The following is an 18931-nucleotide window of genomic DNA, read 5'->3' as shown; positions in this document are numbered from 1 at the left end:
CATAAAAATGTTTACAGGTTTATTTTATTTATTTGTTTTTGGTGTTTTTTTATATATAGCTGGATAACCTAGCTTAAATCCCTAATGGTCATATTACTATTAAATTAATATAGTCTAAATTAAGGATAATCAGGTCTTCATCCTCGCAACACCCTTTATGTTTCCTAAATTTGAGAGGAGGTTACAGGTAATCCTAAGAAATTTTTTATTTGCTTAGTAGTGATTTAATAAAATTACTTTTCTAATTATTGCAATCCAACATATTTTGGCTGAAAACAAGTTACCATTTTCTCTATTGAAGCTATTAAAAAAAATCTGAATCTTTTGCAAACTAGCTTTTTGCATTAAACTATCATTTATTTCTATTATCATTATTATCTTTTATTTAAAAAATTGCCAGCATATTACACAGCACCCATTGTTTAGGTGCTCTAACAGTATACTAATATGAGTAGTTCCTTGATTTAATCCATGGTCAAACCTATATTTATTAAAAGGCCATGTTTTGTGATAAATTTGTTATAGAGATTTAAATCTATATTTTTTTCTGGACGGATAATATTTGTGACTTAAATAGTCTCTTTTATTTAGTCTCTTGTATTTGTTAAGCTTATTTTATTTTTACAACATATAACATAGCTTCAATACATTTACAGTTTACTCATTGCCAGTATAATGGTACCATATAATGGTGGTAGTTATTATTATTATTCTTTATTTATAAAGCGCCAACAGATTCCGCAGCGCTGTCCATGGGTACAAAAATAAAAGTACAATACAATATAAAAGACACCAGACAAAGTTTAACAAACAAATACAGGGGGAATTGAGGGCCCTGTTCCTGTGGGAACTTACAATTATTTATGCTTTTAGAAATCCCTATATGCTAGGTATGAAGTTCAGAACGATTCTTATTTTTCTAAAGCTGTAGACTTATGCTGCATTTTTTACCTTTTAATTGAATATGGAAAACAATATTACACTATCTAAACTAGGGATGCACCGAAACCGATACTAGTATCGGTACCGATACCAAGTACTTGTACTCATGCAAATGCACCGATACTTAAAAAGATACCTCCACTTCCTACCCATATGCTACCTTGTGGCATTTTTTCAGCTGCAGGTTCCCATTTCATTTTAAACTGGAGTAGAGACTAAACTAAAAATTGTTTACTACTGTTCTGCCAATACAAATTGCTGCTATTTGTATTATTGTAGGAGAGATCACTGTACCTCGTTCAGACAAACCCCTGAAGTACTGGACAGTTAATAAACAGATTTCCAGCTCTGGCTAAAATGGCCCAAAAATATCTTTCTGCCCCATGCAGTAGTGTGGAAAGTGAAAGACTGTTCAACTTAGAGTCGAACCTCCATACAAATGTCAGATTGATGTTATATAATAGCCCTACAACCCAATTGTATCACCCTTTTAAATTTAATATTTTATTGTAATATTTTTTATTTATAAACATGTTCTGTGAACTTTTTTATTATTTCACAATGTCTTTTGAATTACAGTCCTTTATCATTAAAAAGAAGGAATCTTAAATAATTAGTCTGTATTGTGTTTGGTAAACTGTCACATGACATAAAAAAAAGTATCGGTAATTGGTATCGGCGAGTATTTGAAAACAAGTATCGGTACTTGTATTCAGTCATAAAAAAATGGTATTGGTGCAACCCTAATCTGAACCATTTAAAGCAAAATTTTAACATCTTTATAGTTTACTGTTCTTTAAGGTTTTTGATGATCAAAAATAACTTTATTTATTCATACATGTACAGTTCAAGCATAAAAAGTTAAAAATTATTTTGTTTTTTAAATGTTGTAGCTAATAAACGATATATAGTACCCCAAATTCCTGTGGATGCCACAATGGCAACTGAGGAAATCTGAGTTCTCAAAATGGTTCACACTAAATTTGTAGCAAATTCTTTTCCATAAGACTTGTCTTAGTACATTTTGAGTTTGACAATCATTTTAATAAAAAAAAAAATAATCATAATATAATTTAAAAAATATTTCCTATTGTGTGTGTATATTTGTGTACATATAATAAATATATATATATAATATATACACACACATTAATTTTATACACTGACACGTTAAAATTAAGGATTTCAAGCACTGTGTTGTATATTGCAAGGTGGCTTCAGTACAGCAAGATTCCAAAAAAATAAAAGTTCTGCAGCCCTTGGAATTTTTTCTCATCAACGAAGTGAACAAACAGGCAACATTTAAGCTCTGCTGAGTTTGACTCAAGCATCCATGTGAATGCATTTCTATATGAGACTCGCAGCAATGTTATTTCCCATAAATTTGACAGATTCTCCAGTTTTGTTGACAAATTTGAAACCAAGAATTAAAAAAAAAAACAGATTCTGTAACAGGAAAAAGTATTTTACAATGCCTTATTTTGTAGGAGACATTACTACTTTTTTGGCATAACTTCTGATAACAATGTTCTGATGCACAATTTTAACATAAAATGTTTTTGCATGCACACACTTTTATATGTAGGTGAAAATCTATAGAGAGTTGTATAGTATTTTAAGATCTTTCTCTGCAGCAACACATGTGTTGTTAAACCGTCTTTCTTTTATGATTTATCAGTTGAAATTATCTTGTATATGTTCTAAAAATCCATAACCACACAGATGGGTATAGTATATATGCCAGAGAAGCAGAAGAAATATTACATTATGCATTGTCCAGATTACTCTGCTTAAACAATGTTGACATCTGTCTTTAAATTTTTAGAAGATAAGAAGACGTTAAGAACCATTTTGCAAAGTATTCTCCATTTCAGCTTTACTTTACCTGTATTATGAAAGCAGATGGTCTGCATGTCTCTTGAATATTTATAACTATCAAAAACAATCTCTTGCTATTCACCCTTAGGCTTATGAGATGTCAGGACTGTTCTGGTTGGGAAAAATCATCTTGGGTGTTTACAGAAAGAGGATTACATTAAGCTGAAATGACTATACATTTTCGAGTTTAATATTTGTCCATCAGCTGTTTAATCGTATTTAGATAATTGTGTAAATAAGTTGTTTCAGCCGTTGCCCTTTCTACTTTATAGAGCTTGAAATATTTAAACACCAGTAAACCAGATTTGTAAATATGTATTTTTCTCCTCTTACTGTGCTATCAAAATAACCCAATAAGTTTTAATTGTTAAGGCTAATTGAAATAAAAATTTCTTTAATAAACACCTGCCAACTATAGTCATTCTGAACTAATCTTATTGAAATGATAGGTTCATCTATAACTAGTTTAGTATAGGTTTTGTTAAATTAGTTGATTACTGATGATAGAAATAGTATTTTATACCGAAACATAACTGCTATTCTCTTTTTCATGCCAAGTATATATTTTCCTTTCATCAGATTTGAGTATAAAGAGACTAGATATGGAATTTGATACTACAAATATATTACTACTTATTCAATTAGTAAAGTTTCTGACATATTACTGTATGATACAACGTATGTTCATATACTTACACAACACAGGGTTTAGTTTTGTGTCATTTTAGATACATGGTTTTCTCATTGTTAAGACTCGTTTTTATTCAAGTAGGTTTTGAATTTGTTTTTTCTCATTATAGTCACTGTCAAATATTATTTTGTACCATACAGTTTACTTGTTTTATTTTAATTTAAAAGGGATAATTCACCCAAAAAATGTCTACCCTTTTAATTGTTCCTAAATAGTGTATTAAATAGTTTACAAGTAGCTCCTTACACTTATTTCGGCTTTTGAAAATAGCTGATTTGTTAAATACATATATCCCCACCTATACTGAAAGTTTCTATACTGGAGTCTAAGTTATTGATAAGCCTAAGTAAATACAGTCAGCAGAAGAAATTACACTCCCATTGGGGTGCAGGATAGTTAAAGGGACAGTACACTGTAAAATTGTTTTTATATTAATGTATTGTCAATGACTTGTCAATGACTTGCTAAACCAGCTGCAGAATATAAAATGTATGAGAAATTGCATTTTCAGGTTTATTTGTGTAAATGAAGTAGCTGGTTTTGTGCTTTTAAACCACAGCCTATTACAATGGGTTGAGCTTCAGGTAAAATCATATCTCATTATGTTATCACTTTGTGTACACACACTTGCTTCCTTATCTTATATTTGACTGTAAAACTAAAGCTCAATACATAGAGAGGACTAAGGAAAATTATCATTTTATTGCTTAACTATCCTGCCCCCCCACCTTGAGTTTAATTTCTTCTGCTGGCTGTGTTTACTTAGGCTATTCAATAGCGGAGACTCCAGTATCAAAACTTTCAGTATAGGTTGGGAAACCACAAGCTAAATCAGCTATTTCAAAGGCCAAAATAGGGGTAAAGGAGCTACTTGTAAACAATGTAATATACTCTGGCAGGTAAAATGGATCATTGGGAACAAATTAAATGGGAGAACATTTTTGGGTGAACTTTTAAGTAATAAAATGATAATTTTCCATTGTTTTCTATAAATATTGAGCTTTTGTTTACAAGAGAAATATAAGATAAGGAATCAAGTGCGTGTACACAAAATGATAACATAATGAGATGATTTTACCTGAAAGTCATTGAAAATACATTAATATACAAACAATTTTACAGTGTACTGTCCCTTTAATTTATTAAGTGATATCTCTTCATCAGGTTATTTTAGCTTTGTACAAGTTATTTCCAGTAAAATGTTGGTACCTATTGCTAAACAGTAATTTTAAAAATATATTATAGAAAATATTCACTAATTTGCTCATTTTAAGTTTTTGGAAGTACTTTACTCTTATGAGTGTAAATCCAATCTTACTTTTCTTTATCTTATTTGCTTTCAAAAAAACTTCTTAAAACATTTTAGTGCTGATGGTCAGTGCAGAGTGATGCACAACATTTCTTTTAGGCCTACAGAGTTTGCCTCCACATTTCTATAATATTGATTTATTTCCTACTTTAAAAAAAAAACACAACTTCTATTTTATACATTTTGATCAACCCTCTTTTTTACAATTCCAAGGACACAATATTGTAACAACCAACCTTCCTCCATTTCCCAGAGCTTATCCTTTGTAAACCCCCTCATTTGTTTTTAACACACACTGCTATGAGTTATTTTGTTTTGTTTTAAATATTTGCTCTTGAATACCTTCTGGTTATGTTCATGCAAAAAATAAAAATAAAGCTTCAAATTCTCTCCTAAAACCTTAATAACAGAAAATCGCTCTTTAAATGTTAGCATGAGTAAATATTTTTTATTGTGCAAATCTTGTTTAACGTCTGGTCTTACACATTTTTGCCTAATACAAAAACTACTACACTTTGTAAAATCAGTTTCAAATTTTACTTTGATATTACCTGTGGGTCCTATAGCTAAACCTATCAGAAGGCTCGGAAAAAAAACAAAGCTGAAGTGAAAACTGCATCACAGTGATGTCTCATAAAACCTTGTCTGGCGTTAGACAATAAAATAGTAAAACTACCTAGAACTCTTTGTCTTGCAGGTCTTTTTTTAATGTGTTGTTAAAGGGCCACTAAACCCAAAATCTTTCTTTCATGATTCAGATAGAGAATACAAATTTAAACAATATTACAATTTACTTCTATTATTTATTTTGCTTCATTTTTTAGATATCCTTAGTTGAAGAAAAAGCAATGCACATGGGTGAGCCAATCACACGATGCTTCTATGTGCAGCAACCAATTAGCAGCTACTGAGCATATCTAGATATGCTGTTCAGCAAAGAATAAAACAAATTAGATAATAGAAGTAAATTAGAAAGATGTTTAAAATTGCATTCTCTTTCTAAATCATGGAAGAAAAAATGTGGGTTTCATGTCCCTTTAAGGATTGACCTGCAGACATAATATATTATAGTCTAACATTGCTTTTCTAATGTCAAACAAGTGCATTTTTTAGCTGGAAAGGCACTACGAAAGCCCTGATTTTCTAACTAAAAATTCTCAAAAAAATTAGGCAATAAACTATGCTATAAAATTGTGTTATACTTTAAAAAAAAAAAAAAAAAAAAAAAGGGGAAAAAAACCCACCTCTTGGGTAATTTTATCCATAACATTGAAGCAGTTGTCATTGACAACCTTACTACATTTAAAAAAAAAATACCTCACAAATGTAGAGCTTTTGTATAAGTATTTAACATATGAAGTAATTAAGATAGCTTATACATGTTTGCTCAGAATTTGAGCACATATTTGCATGCCTTGCATAGTGTATTGCTGATTTTAGTTCTACTCTTCAAATGTACTGTCCAAGTATTTACAAAGATCTGAACTGCACAGTTTAAAATGGTTGTTGTCTATCAGAGCCCCTCGAGTTATTACTTCAGAAATTTTGATCTATGATGAAAAGGTTTTGTTATTATTACTGAGCTTAATGAGAGCAGTTTTCATACCTTTTAAGCTTAATAGAAAAGGAGACCAATGCTTTCTGATGACTTTTAATCAACAATATTTAAAGTTCTCTGCTTTGCTAATTACAAATAACCTTTTTTTAAATTGTTAATTCTTGCCTATTCATTTTTTTTAGTATACATGATTTCTGTTTCAACACAAATGTTGTGATCCTTTTTAAAAAGGCTTACTTTGTCGTGTCACATTTATCAACAGTCCACTGGAGAAGACATTGGGACCAATCACATTCCTTTAGAAAAAAATTATCAAATTATCTACAAAAATCCCCATAAACTTTATGTGATTTGCTAAAGAAAAATATTTAGATAAGGTTTTCTAAAGGATTGTAATAGAACCTTTTCTTATTTATTTGCATTTTTTACATGAAAATAACATATTACAAGGTACTGACAAATAAAGCAAATGTCACTTGAAATGATGCAAAATTCAACTATTAATAACACCACACACATCTAGTGTAGTTGTTCTTGAAAAATTGTTTGGGATAATTGAGCAGATTCCATATTTATGCAAAGGAGTATGACAATATTTAGAATTACAGCGCTGTAGGTGAGATCTATATGCAAGTCTTTCTGAGTTCTAAATTGCTTTTGATATTGTCAGAAACTGTGTTTTTATCTTCTTAAAATATTTTCTGTTAAAAACTTATAAGATATATTACAGCTCACTCTATGTTCTGACAGATTATTTTGAACATATTTTCTTTTTTTGTATAGAGTATGATTTCTTCCATTGTGAACAGCACTTACTATGCAAATGTCTCAGCAGCAAAATGTCAAGAATTTGGAAGGTGGTATAAACATTTCAAGAAGGCAAAAGATATGATGGGTAAGCACAAAATAATTACAGAAATATTTGCTTCTCATCCACTTATTAGTGTCAAGTTGTGTAAGAGGCTAGGGCCCCTATTTACCAAAGTCTGGCGGACCTGACCTGACAGTGCGGATCAGGTCCGCCAGACTTCGCTGAATACGGAGAGCAATACGCTCTACGTATTCAGCATTGCACCAGCAGCTCACAAGAGCTGCTGGTGCAACGCCGCCCCCTGCAGACTCGCGGCCAATCAGCCGCCAGCAGGGGGTGTCAATCAACCCGATCTTACTCGATCGGGTTGAATTCCGGCGATGTCTGTCCGCCTGCTCAGAGCAGGCGGACAGGTTATGGAGCAGCGGTCTTTGTGACCGCTGCTTCATAGCTGCTGTTTCTGGCGAGTCTGAAGGCTCGCAAGAAACGCGGAGCATCAAGCTCCATTTGGAGCTTGATAGATAGGCCACTAGGTTAGTTTTATATGTCCAGTAGGAGAATGATATATTTAAAATGCCATTATAGTGATAAAATGACTTTGTGTGGGTTATAGACCCATAGTTTTGCAATGTCACTAGTGATACAATGACATCGACATGCTGTAACAAATTAGAGCATTTAATTCTATCACTATAATGGCCTGTTAAAGATTTTTGTTGTGTACTATTCAGTGTCTGATATGTAAACAGTCATGTTGCGAGGAAGAAAGTTCTCCCTTTTTGGTTAAAATATTGAAAAATGTTGAAGGAATTTTATACCTTGATGACTAAAAAAAATACATGTTGTGTATAAAATATAAATGGGGTACTTCACTTTGAAAAATGTATGTATTGCTAAATAAATAATAAAAATGTTTTTAAGTTTATACACACAAAAAAATTGATATGGAATGTGAACATCTGATTGTAAATAAATACAAAAAAAGGAATTTTCTTAGCCAGATATAGCTTTATTAAAGGTACAATATGAGTAATTGGCTTAAAATATACTTGCTTAGATCTTAAAGGGGCAGTCAAAATTAAAGGGACAGTCTAGGCCAAAATAAACTTTCATGATTCAGATAGAGCATGTAATTTTAAACAATTTTCCAATTTACTTTTATGACCAATTTTGCTTTGTTCTCTTGGTATTCTTAGTTGAAAGCTTAACCTAGGAGGTTCATATGCTAATTTCTTAGACCTTGAAGCCCACCTCTTTCAGATTGCATTTTAACAGTTTTTCACCACTAGAGGGTGTTAGTTCACATATTTCATATAGATAACACTGTGCTCGTGCACTTGAAGTAATCTGGGAGCTGGCACGGATTGGCTAGACTGCAAGTCTGTCAAAAGAACTGAAAAAGGGGCAGTTTGCAGAGGCTTAGATACAAGATAATCACAGAGGTTAAAAGTATATTAATATAACTGTGTTGGTTATGCAAAACTGTGAAATGGGTAATAAAGGGATTATCTATCTTTTAAAACAATAAAAATTATGGTGTAGACTGTCCCTTTAAGCTTTCATGATTCAGATAGAGCATGCCATTTTAAACATCTTATTTATATTTTATAATGTTCTTTGTTCTCTTGATTTTTTTGAAAATTTAATCTAGGTAGACTGATAGGGATTTTAGGAGTTCACGTGCCTATAAAAGTTTATGGCAGTAGTATTTGTAACTATCTATAACACTGCTATAAAAATGTTGCAAACACTGCTGCTTGATGGCTTAAGAAATGTGCACGCTCCTTAGCTCACCTAGGGTTACTCTTTAACAAAAGATACCAAGGGAACTAATCAAAATTGATAATAGAAGTAAATCTAAAAGTTTTAAATGTTATGCTGTCCAATCAATTTCATTTTGATTGTACTGTCCCTTTTAATGTCCCCTGTAAAATAAAAGGTTAAAACTACTAATCGTGGGAAAAAGCGAGAAATTAGTGAGAGGGCCCCTTCTGTCTCTTTTAAAAGGGAAAGTAGAGATAATCATCTATTTTGTTAAACGGACCGTAAACAGCTTTGTAATTATTTAAGACATTTCTGTTGTGTTGCTATAAAAGTCTAACATTTAAAAAAAAAATAACTTCTGTTGCTGCAGTTGTTTTTCAGTAGCCAATCTCCCCCCCCCCCTAATCACCTTATTTGGAAGAGCCAATCTGTGGTTTAGTCTGTGGACAACAAGGCTAGCTATGGTCATTGTGTTAGTATAAAGTACTGTATATTGTTTTGCCATTCTTATCTGTTAAAGCCAGTTAGGGAAAGATATGTAGCAGGGGCAGTCTGTAGATGTTTCCAGTGTGCATTTCCACAAAAAAAGTGAAAACATAAATAAAAGAGTATATTACTAAGTTGTTTTACTACATACCATCTCAAGATATTTACTCTGTGCCTTTTAGGAAGGTTATAGATCCTCCTCCAATATGCTATTGCTATTGGTACACACACATGCACATACACATTAACATGCACACACAAACACATGCATGCATACACAAACACACACACATTTATATACAGATAGCCATCAGGTACTTTATGTCAGAGTTCTGTTCCTGAAGAAATAAACGTTAAAAAAAACAAAACAAAAAACGTAAAATGAACCCAGTTATATAAGTCTATAGGAAATTGAGTCGGTTCCAGGCCCCTCTCAAAATACTATATATTATTTAAAGCCCTGAAATGAATGCTGTAAATGTAAAAACGGCAATATAAAAATAGTTTTAGGCTTGTGAGGCATGTCACTATCCATCAATAAGGCAGTGGGGAGATCTGTTTGTCAGACAGTGAGCAGTCATCTTTTACTTTGCTGCATATAAAAAGGACATTTTTAAGAGTTTATTACTTTTAAAATGCACACAGGCATACACATCCTATTAGTTTCAATATCAAAAAGGCCAGCATGGAAAATTATTTTAATACATTATATATACAGTACATATACTGTACTGGCCTTTAAGAAAACAAACAAGTGGCAAACTACTAACAGTATTACAGTGCTGTACTGTAAATGCAGGTGGCAAAAACTCTTTTGGAAAACTTTTGTTTTCAGCTAAGAAGCCTGTGGAAAAACTTCCTCAATAGTGGTCACGTGATTACTAAAAGCATTATTGTAAAATGAGGGAGATAGATATAGATATATAGAGATATAGATAGATATAGATATATATATAGAGAGAGAGAGAGAGAGAGAGAGAGAATTATATGTGTGTGTGTGTATATACTGTATATACACAATATGTATATATCACATAGAATTTCCAGGTATTTTAAAAGACATCAAAGTTCAGAATATGCAGAGTTTCTAACCTTGGTTAACAAATAAAAAATCATGATCACATAAGTGTGCTGGTGCTTTTTTGTTCAAGGAGAATGCATGTTTTTGCAAATATGTATTTTGTTAGATAAATTTCTTAGTCACTGCATGTGTGAAGAATTATATATTGTCTGTGAACTTAGCAGATGCTTCTTAAAATGGCATGTAAATTATAGTGCTCTTGGTTTTGGGAACTCTGTTGAATGTGAATGTCCAAAGGTTTTTGGCAAATAAGAGTTTCTGTCATTCTTTTTAGTATGTGAAGCAAGAACAATCTCCACATACCCAAACAGATATTTAATCTTTGTATTCATTAGAGTCATTATTTATATATAAAACAAATCTTTCATTTTGGTGGTATTTGCTAGGATTACATTCTGAACAAATACTGTTAGGCTGAATTGCAAATAAAAAAGTTGTATATTTTTTGAAAGACCATATGATTTTTTCCCTGCATTCTATTATGACAGTTCTTAATCATGGAATAATAGTTATGATATTAATAGCTCCTGGCTCTTAGCCATGATTTCCAAACATTACTATCTCATAATTAAAAAAAATGTTTGCTAATAATCCTCTTGCAATGGATTTCCCAATACATGGAAGTCAAATCAGTTGTGGTGTCAATCTCATGAGCATTGACATTTTTTATGCATAAGATCTCCTGCTGGAAGATGGTGGCAAACGTTTTGTGATTGGAGATCTTCTGCCCTTAGCATAGTGACCAATTTACAGCTTCATTGTCTGTATTGTTTTGTGGGTCTTATAGTCCTGTTTTACTTTGAAAACCAGTTACTACAACCCAGAAACCTGAGATTTTTAGACAGGATACTGAGGTGAGTCAAGCTGATGCCTGTTAGAAGTCATATGACACACAGAATGTAATGAATAGAAGATAGAATTGTGAGGACTATTGTTCGGAATGATGTTGTATTTACAATATAGTATTTGCTAGTTAAAGGAACATGCTAGTGGAAAAATAGAATGTTCTATTTTGTTGAAGCAATTTGTTTTACTCACCAGAGTAAGTGCTATGTGAACAGTTATACTTCAGCTGCTGTCCAGCTGCAAGTTTTGGGGGGGGAGCCAATCATGTATTAGTTTCCTGTGATCTCATGATATTTCACTGACATATTCTGAGATTTCATAGTAAACTTTGTTAAACTGAATAGGAAAATAACATGGTTGTGTCTGCAGATGCCGGGTGCACACTCCCTTGCAAGTCCTGTGACTAGCATCCTGATTGGCTGCTTTAAAGTATCTTTCTTAGGAAATTTTGAGGTATCTTCTTTTTTATATAGAGATGTTCAGCTGATATTTCATAGTCCACTTTTTACAGCTATGCTGCATCAATTTCAAGTGCTTCAACATTTGGGTATCATGTGCCTCTAATACATGCTCAGTAGCTTTTGCAGCAAAGGATTGTGTGAGTTGTAGTCTCAGCTATTTGTTTGTATGGTGCTGTAGCATTGAAGACCATGGGTACCTTCAGTTGTGTCTTGTTTGCTGTTGTATACAAAAAGTACACACACACACACCGTATGAATAGTTCATTTCAATTTTTTTTATATAAAGAGTTAGGAAAAGAAACAAGTTGTGATTGGCTGAAGGGCAAAGCTGTTTATTTCTAAGACAATTTTAAAGGAATTAGAAGAATCTTTATAGGGCATATGCTTAAAGGGACATACAGAACTAAATAAATGCTAGAAATAATCGTGTATTAAAAAGAAAAATCAGCGTGAGAATAATATGCAGATATATTTTTTATTATATTGTTTAAAGGGATATGCTACTTTAGTAAAAAAAATATGCCTTTATTACCTATTCCCCAGTTTTGCATAACCAACACGGCTATATTAATATACTTTCTATCTCTGTGATTACCTTGTATCTAACACTTTGCAGACTACCCCCTTATCTAAGTTCTTTTGATAGACTTGTATTTTAGCCAATCAGTGCTGACTCATAAATAACTAAAGGGAATGAGCACAATTTTATCTATATGGCACACATGAACTAGCGCTGTCTAAGAGAAAAACTGTCAAAATGCACTGAGATAAGAGGTGGCTTTCAATGTCTTAGAAATCGGTTTTAAACTGCCTAGGCTTAGCCTTCAACAAAGAATACTAAGTGAACAAAGCAAATTTGATGATAATAGTAAATTGGAAAATTGTGGCCTATCTGAATTATGAAAGTTTAATTTTGACTTGACTGTCACTTTAAGTTACATTGTGACTCAACTGAGCATGGTCAAGAAACATTACAACTATGAAGCAGACTGTTTTATATCCCTTTAAAGTGATGGTAAATTTAAGACCTGAAAATAGGAAAACACACAAATTTAAAACTTACTTTAGTAATGTGTATATATAGCCGCTACTTTACTATTGCACGCTTGAGCAGCGCTGACATTAAGACCTTAGTCTTTTTTTTTTAGACGTTTTTGCCGTTGTTCAATCAAAATCATGGCATTTTGACATGTTACTTTGAAACATGCAAAAATGCCATGATTTTAATTGGACAATGGCGAAAACGTCACAAAAAAAAAAGGTCAGGGCTGCCGGAGCGTGCAATAGCAAAGTAGCAGTTATATATAAATTACTAGAATATATTAGCAATGTGTTAGGCTTGTGAAGTCTGCTTTTCCGATTCTTGCTGGAAACTGGAAAATCCACAATCTTGAGAGTTACATTTTCATATAAGGGCGAGAAAATAAATAGTAACCGTACATATTGCAAGTTTCTTTTTTTACTGCAAGCTTTTAAACATTTGATATTATAATCTTATTAAGTGTTTAATGTCCACTTAAATTACATTTTAATAATTTAAGACAAAATTTGAAAGCGAATAAATGATTTTCTTTGAAGCCCAATGCTCCCCTATTCTGTACTCTATAAACATCACTCAGATGATAATTGATTGTCAGGTTATAAAAGTTTTTGGTATCTAGAGGGACATTAATCCATTTATTAAAGTTGGTCTGTTTATATTTTAAAAACATATATGTGTATAGTTCCAAGCACTAAAGTCTTTATCAGTATAAATGTGAAAGATCTTTCCTAATTACCCAGTGGCAAATAACAAGATGCCTGTGTGAACAAGCCAAACTCATCATCAGCAGTTATAAGGAAGAAGAATAAGCCAAGTCTTAAACACACACACAAGGTTAACAATAGGACATTCATTTGTATAGGTATTAGCATTTTTTCATGTTGTTGCAAGTGTTTTTATCTATTGGATTACTTGTAAACAACACTAGTTTTCTTGTGAGTTTAGCTGAGGAAAGAAGCCAAACATGTTTAATTCTAATTAGTATCTACTACCATTTGACGGGAAACACGTTTTTCTCACTACAAGTAGTATGAAAATGCTTGGGGAATTTGGCTGTGTGATGGATGTAGCAGCCTTGTTCTGTATTGTGGAAACGTCCCTTTTAATATGGACCTGCTGATTTAAGTTCACTAAACTACTACAGCCATTATTAATACTTAAAGCCCATTCAAGTAAAAGTGCATTCTTTCATGCTTCTGAGCAGAGCTATGTGATGATTAAAACATTGGAACGAGTTTTGGGATCTTATGTGTTTGAGATTTTGCTGCACTTGAGAGCTTCTTGTCATTATGCATCATTAAACTCATTTGTCTTTTCATAGTAATCCCTTGACATGTGAGACATGCGTTATGAGCACAGAGTGAATGGGCTGTTGTCAACCTACTCATCAAAGTGCAAAGAACATTTATATTTATGACGAATATAATTATGTATTTACAAAAAAGTAGTATTTGTGTGTGTGTATGTATGTGTGTGTATGTATGTATATATATATGTATATATATATATATATATATATATATATATATATATATATATATATATATATATATATATATATATATATATATATATATATATATAAAATTACATTAACTTCACCTTTAAAACTTTCCCAAAGCAGAATTAATCCAAGATCGTGCTTGATGCCAAATCTATTTTCAAACTGGCTCATCAGTTATTTGAACTTTTCAGAAACAAGGTCACTGCTGTATTAATGCAATGACCCTACAGCCATTTAAGAAAATTATTTCTGCTAATGTGCCAGATGCCAAAATTAAGTCAAATTCTGTGGCCAATATAATCCAACATAATATGTTTATCATGTCTAATGTCACATGTCATCAGTGCGGCTGGGGTGGTAATTGTGCTATAATTAACAAGTGCCTCTAATGTGACTCTGCAGAACTTCTAATCTTTACAAGAAATATGTCATGAAAGCTACCTTTTTTACATTTTATTTTTTACTCTAACATGAAACCTGAAAATGAAAGTATTTGGTCATCTTGTATATATTCAACAGCCATGTTAATTCATTTGTGATTTTTTTTTTTAACTTAGTGGACATGGAAGATCTATCTGAATTATCTCAACAAGGCAGCAATCATGTGAACTTTGTTCAACAGCCTGTTCCAGGCAACACTCCTGAAAAACCTTCATCCCCTGTACAACTTTCTCACAACAGCCAACCATCTGTGCGGACACCACTTCCAAACCTGCACCCAGGTCTTGTATCAACTCCCATTAGCCCTCAGCTAGTAAATCAGCAGCTGGTAATGGCTCAGTTACTGAACCAGCAATACGCAGTGAACAGACTATTAGCCCAGCAGTCCTTAAACCAACAATACTTGAACCATCCTCCTCCTGTCAGTAGATCGATCAACAAGCCTTTGGAACAACAGGTTTCACCTAACACAGAGGTGTCTTCCGATATCTACCAGTGGGTCCGTGATGAATTGAAACGAGCAGGAATCTCACAAGCAGTATTTGCACGTGTGGCTTTCAACAGAACTCAGGTAAGGACAAATGCCTAGGCATCTGAATTCTTTTTATGTATGTGTTCTTTGTGAGGGGTGGGGGTACGGCACCTGTGGACTACTTTATATCATTTTTATAAAAATGTTATAGATTCACCATCTCACCATACCTCTGTTGACCACTTGTCTTGAAACAAATTTTGCATTTAAAGTCAATCGATGACATGGTTAGTATTGGGAGAGTTTAGGGAGATTTATGTGGCATTCTAAATTAGCTTCTAAATATATGTAGGTCTCTTTAGCAACACATATTTTACCAATCAAAATATTAACCCTTCATATATAGATATTTTAAAGTGTTGAATATTTTGGATGCATACATAAAACACACATTTTAAAAATGTATCACAAACAGAATATACAGTGGAACAATATCTTATTGCACTATGTACATAATATTTGTGAATGGCACAGTGTTTGAGCCAGCTTTGTTCACATCCTACTGTTTACCTGCAAACCCATGTGTTTTTTGATTTGCTAAATTATTGTTTACTGACTTTTGTTTATTATGTCTGAGTCTCTCTCAGGAGCCAGACAAATCCTCTTCAAATCTTGTGTATTATTTTTACTTTATATTGGAAATACTAATCCTTTTTTTTTTTTCATTCTTTTCATTCAGATTGAAATGGTTAAAACGGCTTTTAATTATTGCTCTAACATTTTAGTTACTTGATGTACATTCATTTACAACTGTAATTATTAGCAAACGTTCTGTTCAACACCTCTAACAATCATTTGACAAAGAGAGCTATTTTAGTTTATTTATACTTTATATTTTGAAATACAATAAACATTCTTAGTTTAATTCAAAATATATGTATCAAAGTAATAAATTCCCCCATTTGTATATGTTATATGCACCAGTTCAAGGTATTTCCAGCTACTACAAATTTAAATCAAAATATAAATTCTCCATAAAAGGTTTTATCACATTTTTCCATTATATATTTTAACTGATCTTTATTATTTTAAATTTTAAAGCTATCATTTTTGTCACAGCCCCAGAGTTTTTTGTACATTCCATGAAATTTAGATCCTGACCCTTTGGCATGCTGTACAATGATTGCTAGATATGTGTATCTTAATTTAGCCACAGCAAAGGAGATTATATGAACATCACTCAAAAACATTTCAAGGGGTGTGTCCCTGGACTTCTAACAACATTGTGTTCTGATGCATATACAAATATATATATATATATATATATATATATATATATATATATATATATATATATATATATATATATATATATATATATATATATATATATGTGTGTGTGTGTTCCTTTAAAGGGACATGAAACCCACATTTTTTTTCTTTCATAGTTTAGAAAGAAAATGCAATTTTAAACAACTTTTTAATTTACTTATTTTATCTAATTTGCTTCAGTCTCTTGATATACTTTGCTAAAAAGCATATCTAGATAGGCTCAGTAGCTGCTGATTGTTTGCTGCACATAGATGCCTCGTGTGATTGGCTCACCCATGTGCATTGCAATTTCTTCAAGAAAGAATATCTAAAGAATGAAGCAAATTAGATAACAGATGTACATTGAAATGTTGTTTAAAATTGTATTCTCTATCTGAATCATGAAAGAAAACATTTGGGTTTAGTGTCCCTTTAAAGCAGCTACAAAAAGCATAAATATACCTCCCATAACATGCTTCTATTACTAGTTTTAGGGTATAAATTTATCCAAAAACAGGGTTTGACAAATCTCAGAAACCAGAAAAAAATGGCTGGCTTCCAAGTGCCACCTAAAAGTGTCTTGCCAAACTTCAAACATACTCTCCCTGCTTATAAAGAATGCTGTAGACATCAGATTGTACAAATTGTTTAAAATGAAATGGTTGCTAGTCATCATACTATGAATCTCAAATCCACACTCTGTGTGGAGTATTGGGCTCTGTGCCACATTATTGTGTGATTTCTCACAGGATACTGCAGCATATCCTTTGTAAAGAATTGTAAGAAATTAAGAATGCAAAGATTTCCAGTGCATTTTAACATAGACAGTATGTTGAAAACTATCCTTGTAAAATGCTGCATTACTTATTCCTTATCCCTTTTAGCAAACATTTTTGTTTTATTATTTTTATTTGCAGTTTAAAAAGAAACATAGTACAATTAATGTTCACAAGACCCCAGGTAGAGTAAACAAACAAAGAATAACAATAGTTATAATACAATAGTTTTAATACAAATCCCTTTTAGCAAACATTGTTATTTTTATTATATAGTACAAACAATATTAGAGCACAGGCCTTGACTTTCCACCCCAATAATCTGGGTGCAAACATTTTCTGCTTTAGGAGCTATAGTATTTTTTTTTTATTTATTTATTTCTAAAACATGAAATTCAGCTTGACAAATCCCAGTATTCGTTGGAGTCACAACTGTATTTTCTTTGTTTTTTAATCTATTTTTTTTTTAAATTTGCAATAATAATTAATAGCATTCAATTTGATCATTTGAATTATCTCATTAAAAGTATGTAAAGTTTAAAAATGTCATTAGTTGAAAACAGATTATCTTCTTTGGGCTACATTGTAGTGATGTACCTTACTTTTCTATCACTATTGGTGGCACCACTATCTCCCCATCACCCCGAATTCACTGCCTCAAGGTTACACTTGACTCCAATCTCTCCTTCATACCACACATCCAATTGCTCTCTTCATCCTGCCACAACCACAATGCAATATCTCCAAATTTCATCTGTTTCTGAGCACTGACACCACTAAGCAGCTAATCCACTCCCTTTTCTGACTTGACTATTGTAATGACCTACTAACTGGCCTTCCTCTCTCCTGCCTCTTCCCCCTTTCAATCCATCCTAAATGTCTCTGTCAGGCTAATCCATCTTTCCAGATGCTCTGTATCTGCTGCATCTCTCTGCGAGTCAATTCACTAGCTCCCCATTCACAGCAGAATTAAATTCATAATTCTAACCATGACCTACAAAGCCCTTACCAACGCTGCCCCCCATACCTGTCCGCACTAATCAACAAATATACTCCAGCACGCCCCCCTAAAATCCAACAATGACCTGCTCCTTGCATCTTCTACCATCACCTCCTCCCATGCTAGACTGCAGGACTTTTCTCGGGTGGCACCAACCTTCTGGAATGCATTTCCTTGCGCTGTCAGACTTTCCCCTAATCTGTCCTCCTTTTAAACACTCCCTAAAGACATTTTTTGTTCAAGGAAGCCTATCGCCCAACTCAGTAACAAATTAATTCCACTTGCCTAACAGTTGCCCTCATTTAACTCCGCCCTAATATCATTCTCACCTTTGCAGTCCCAACCTCCTGTTTATCACCCTCCTACCCTTCTAGATTATTGGTTCCCATGGGAATAGGGCCCTCAACTCCTTCTGTGTTTGTTTGATACATTTTGTCCTGTGTCTTAAAAATATTGTATCCTGGTTGTACTTTTATCTTTTGTAGCCATGGACAGCGCTGCAGAATTTGTAGGCGCTTTATAAATAAAAAATAATTAATATTAATAATATGGAATAAT

General features: G+C 32.6%; 1 protein-coding gene across 3 annotated transcripts in view; it reads left to right on the top strand.

The window, feature by feature from the left end:
- The window catches only part of SATB1 (SATB homeobox 1), a 129418-nt gene that overhangs the window by 12878 nt on the left and 97609 nt on the right, over window positions 1–18931 (top strand). For all 3 annotated transcript variants that reach the window (XM_053714218.1, XM_053714219.1, XM_053714217.1), the window contains exons 6-7: window positions 7162–7273; window positions 14931–15385. In XM_053714218.1, the coding sequence (XP_053570193.1) occupies window positions 7162–7273; window positions 14931–15385 (567 nt within the window). The remainder of the gene's footprint in view (window positions 1–7161; window positions 7274–14930; window positions 15386–18931) is intronic.

Source organism: Bombina bombina, chromosome 5, assembly GCF_027579735.1.
Source record: "Bombina bombina isolate aBomBom1 chromosome 5, aBomBom1.pri, whole genome shotgun sequence".
NCBI lineage: Eukaryota > Metazoa > Chordata > Amphibia > Anura > Bombinatoridae > Bombina > Bombina bombina.
This window is presented reverse-complemented; position numbering and strand designations above follow the sequence as displayed.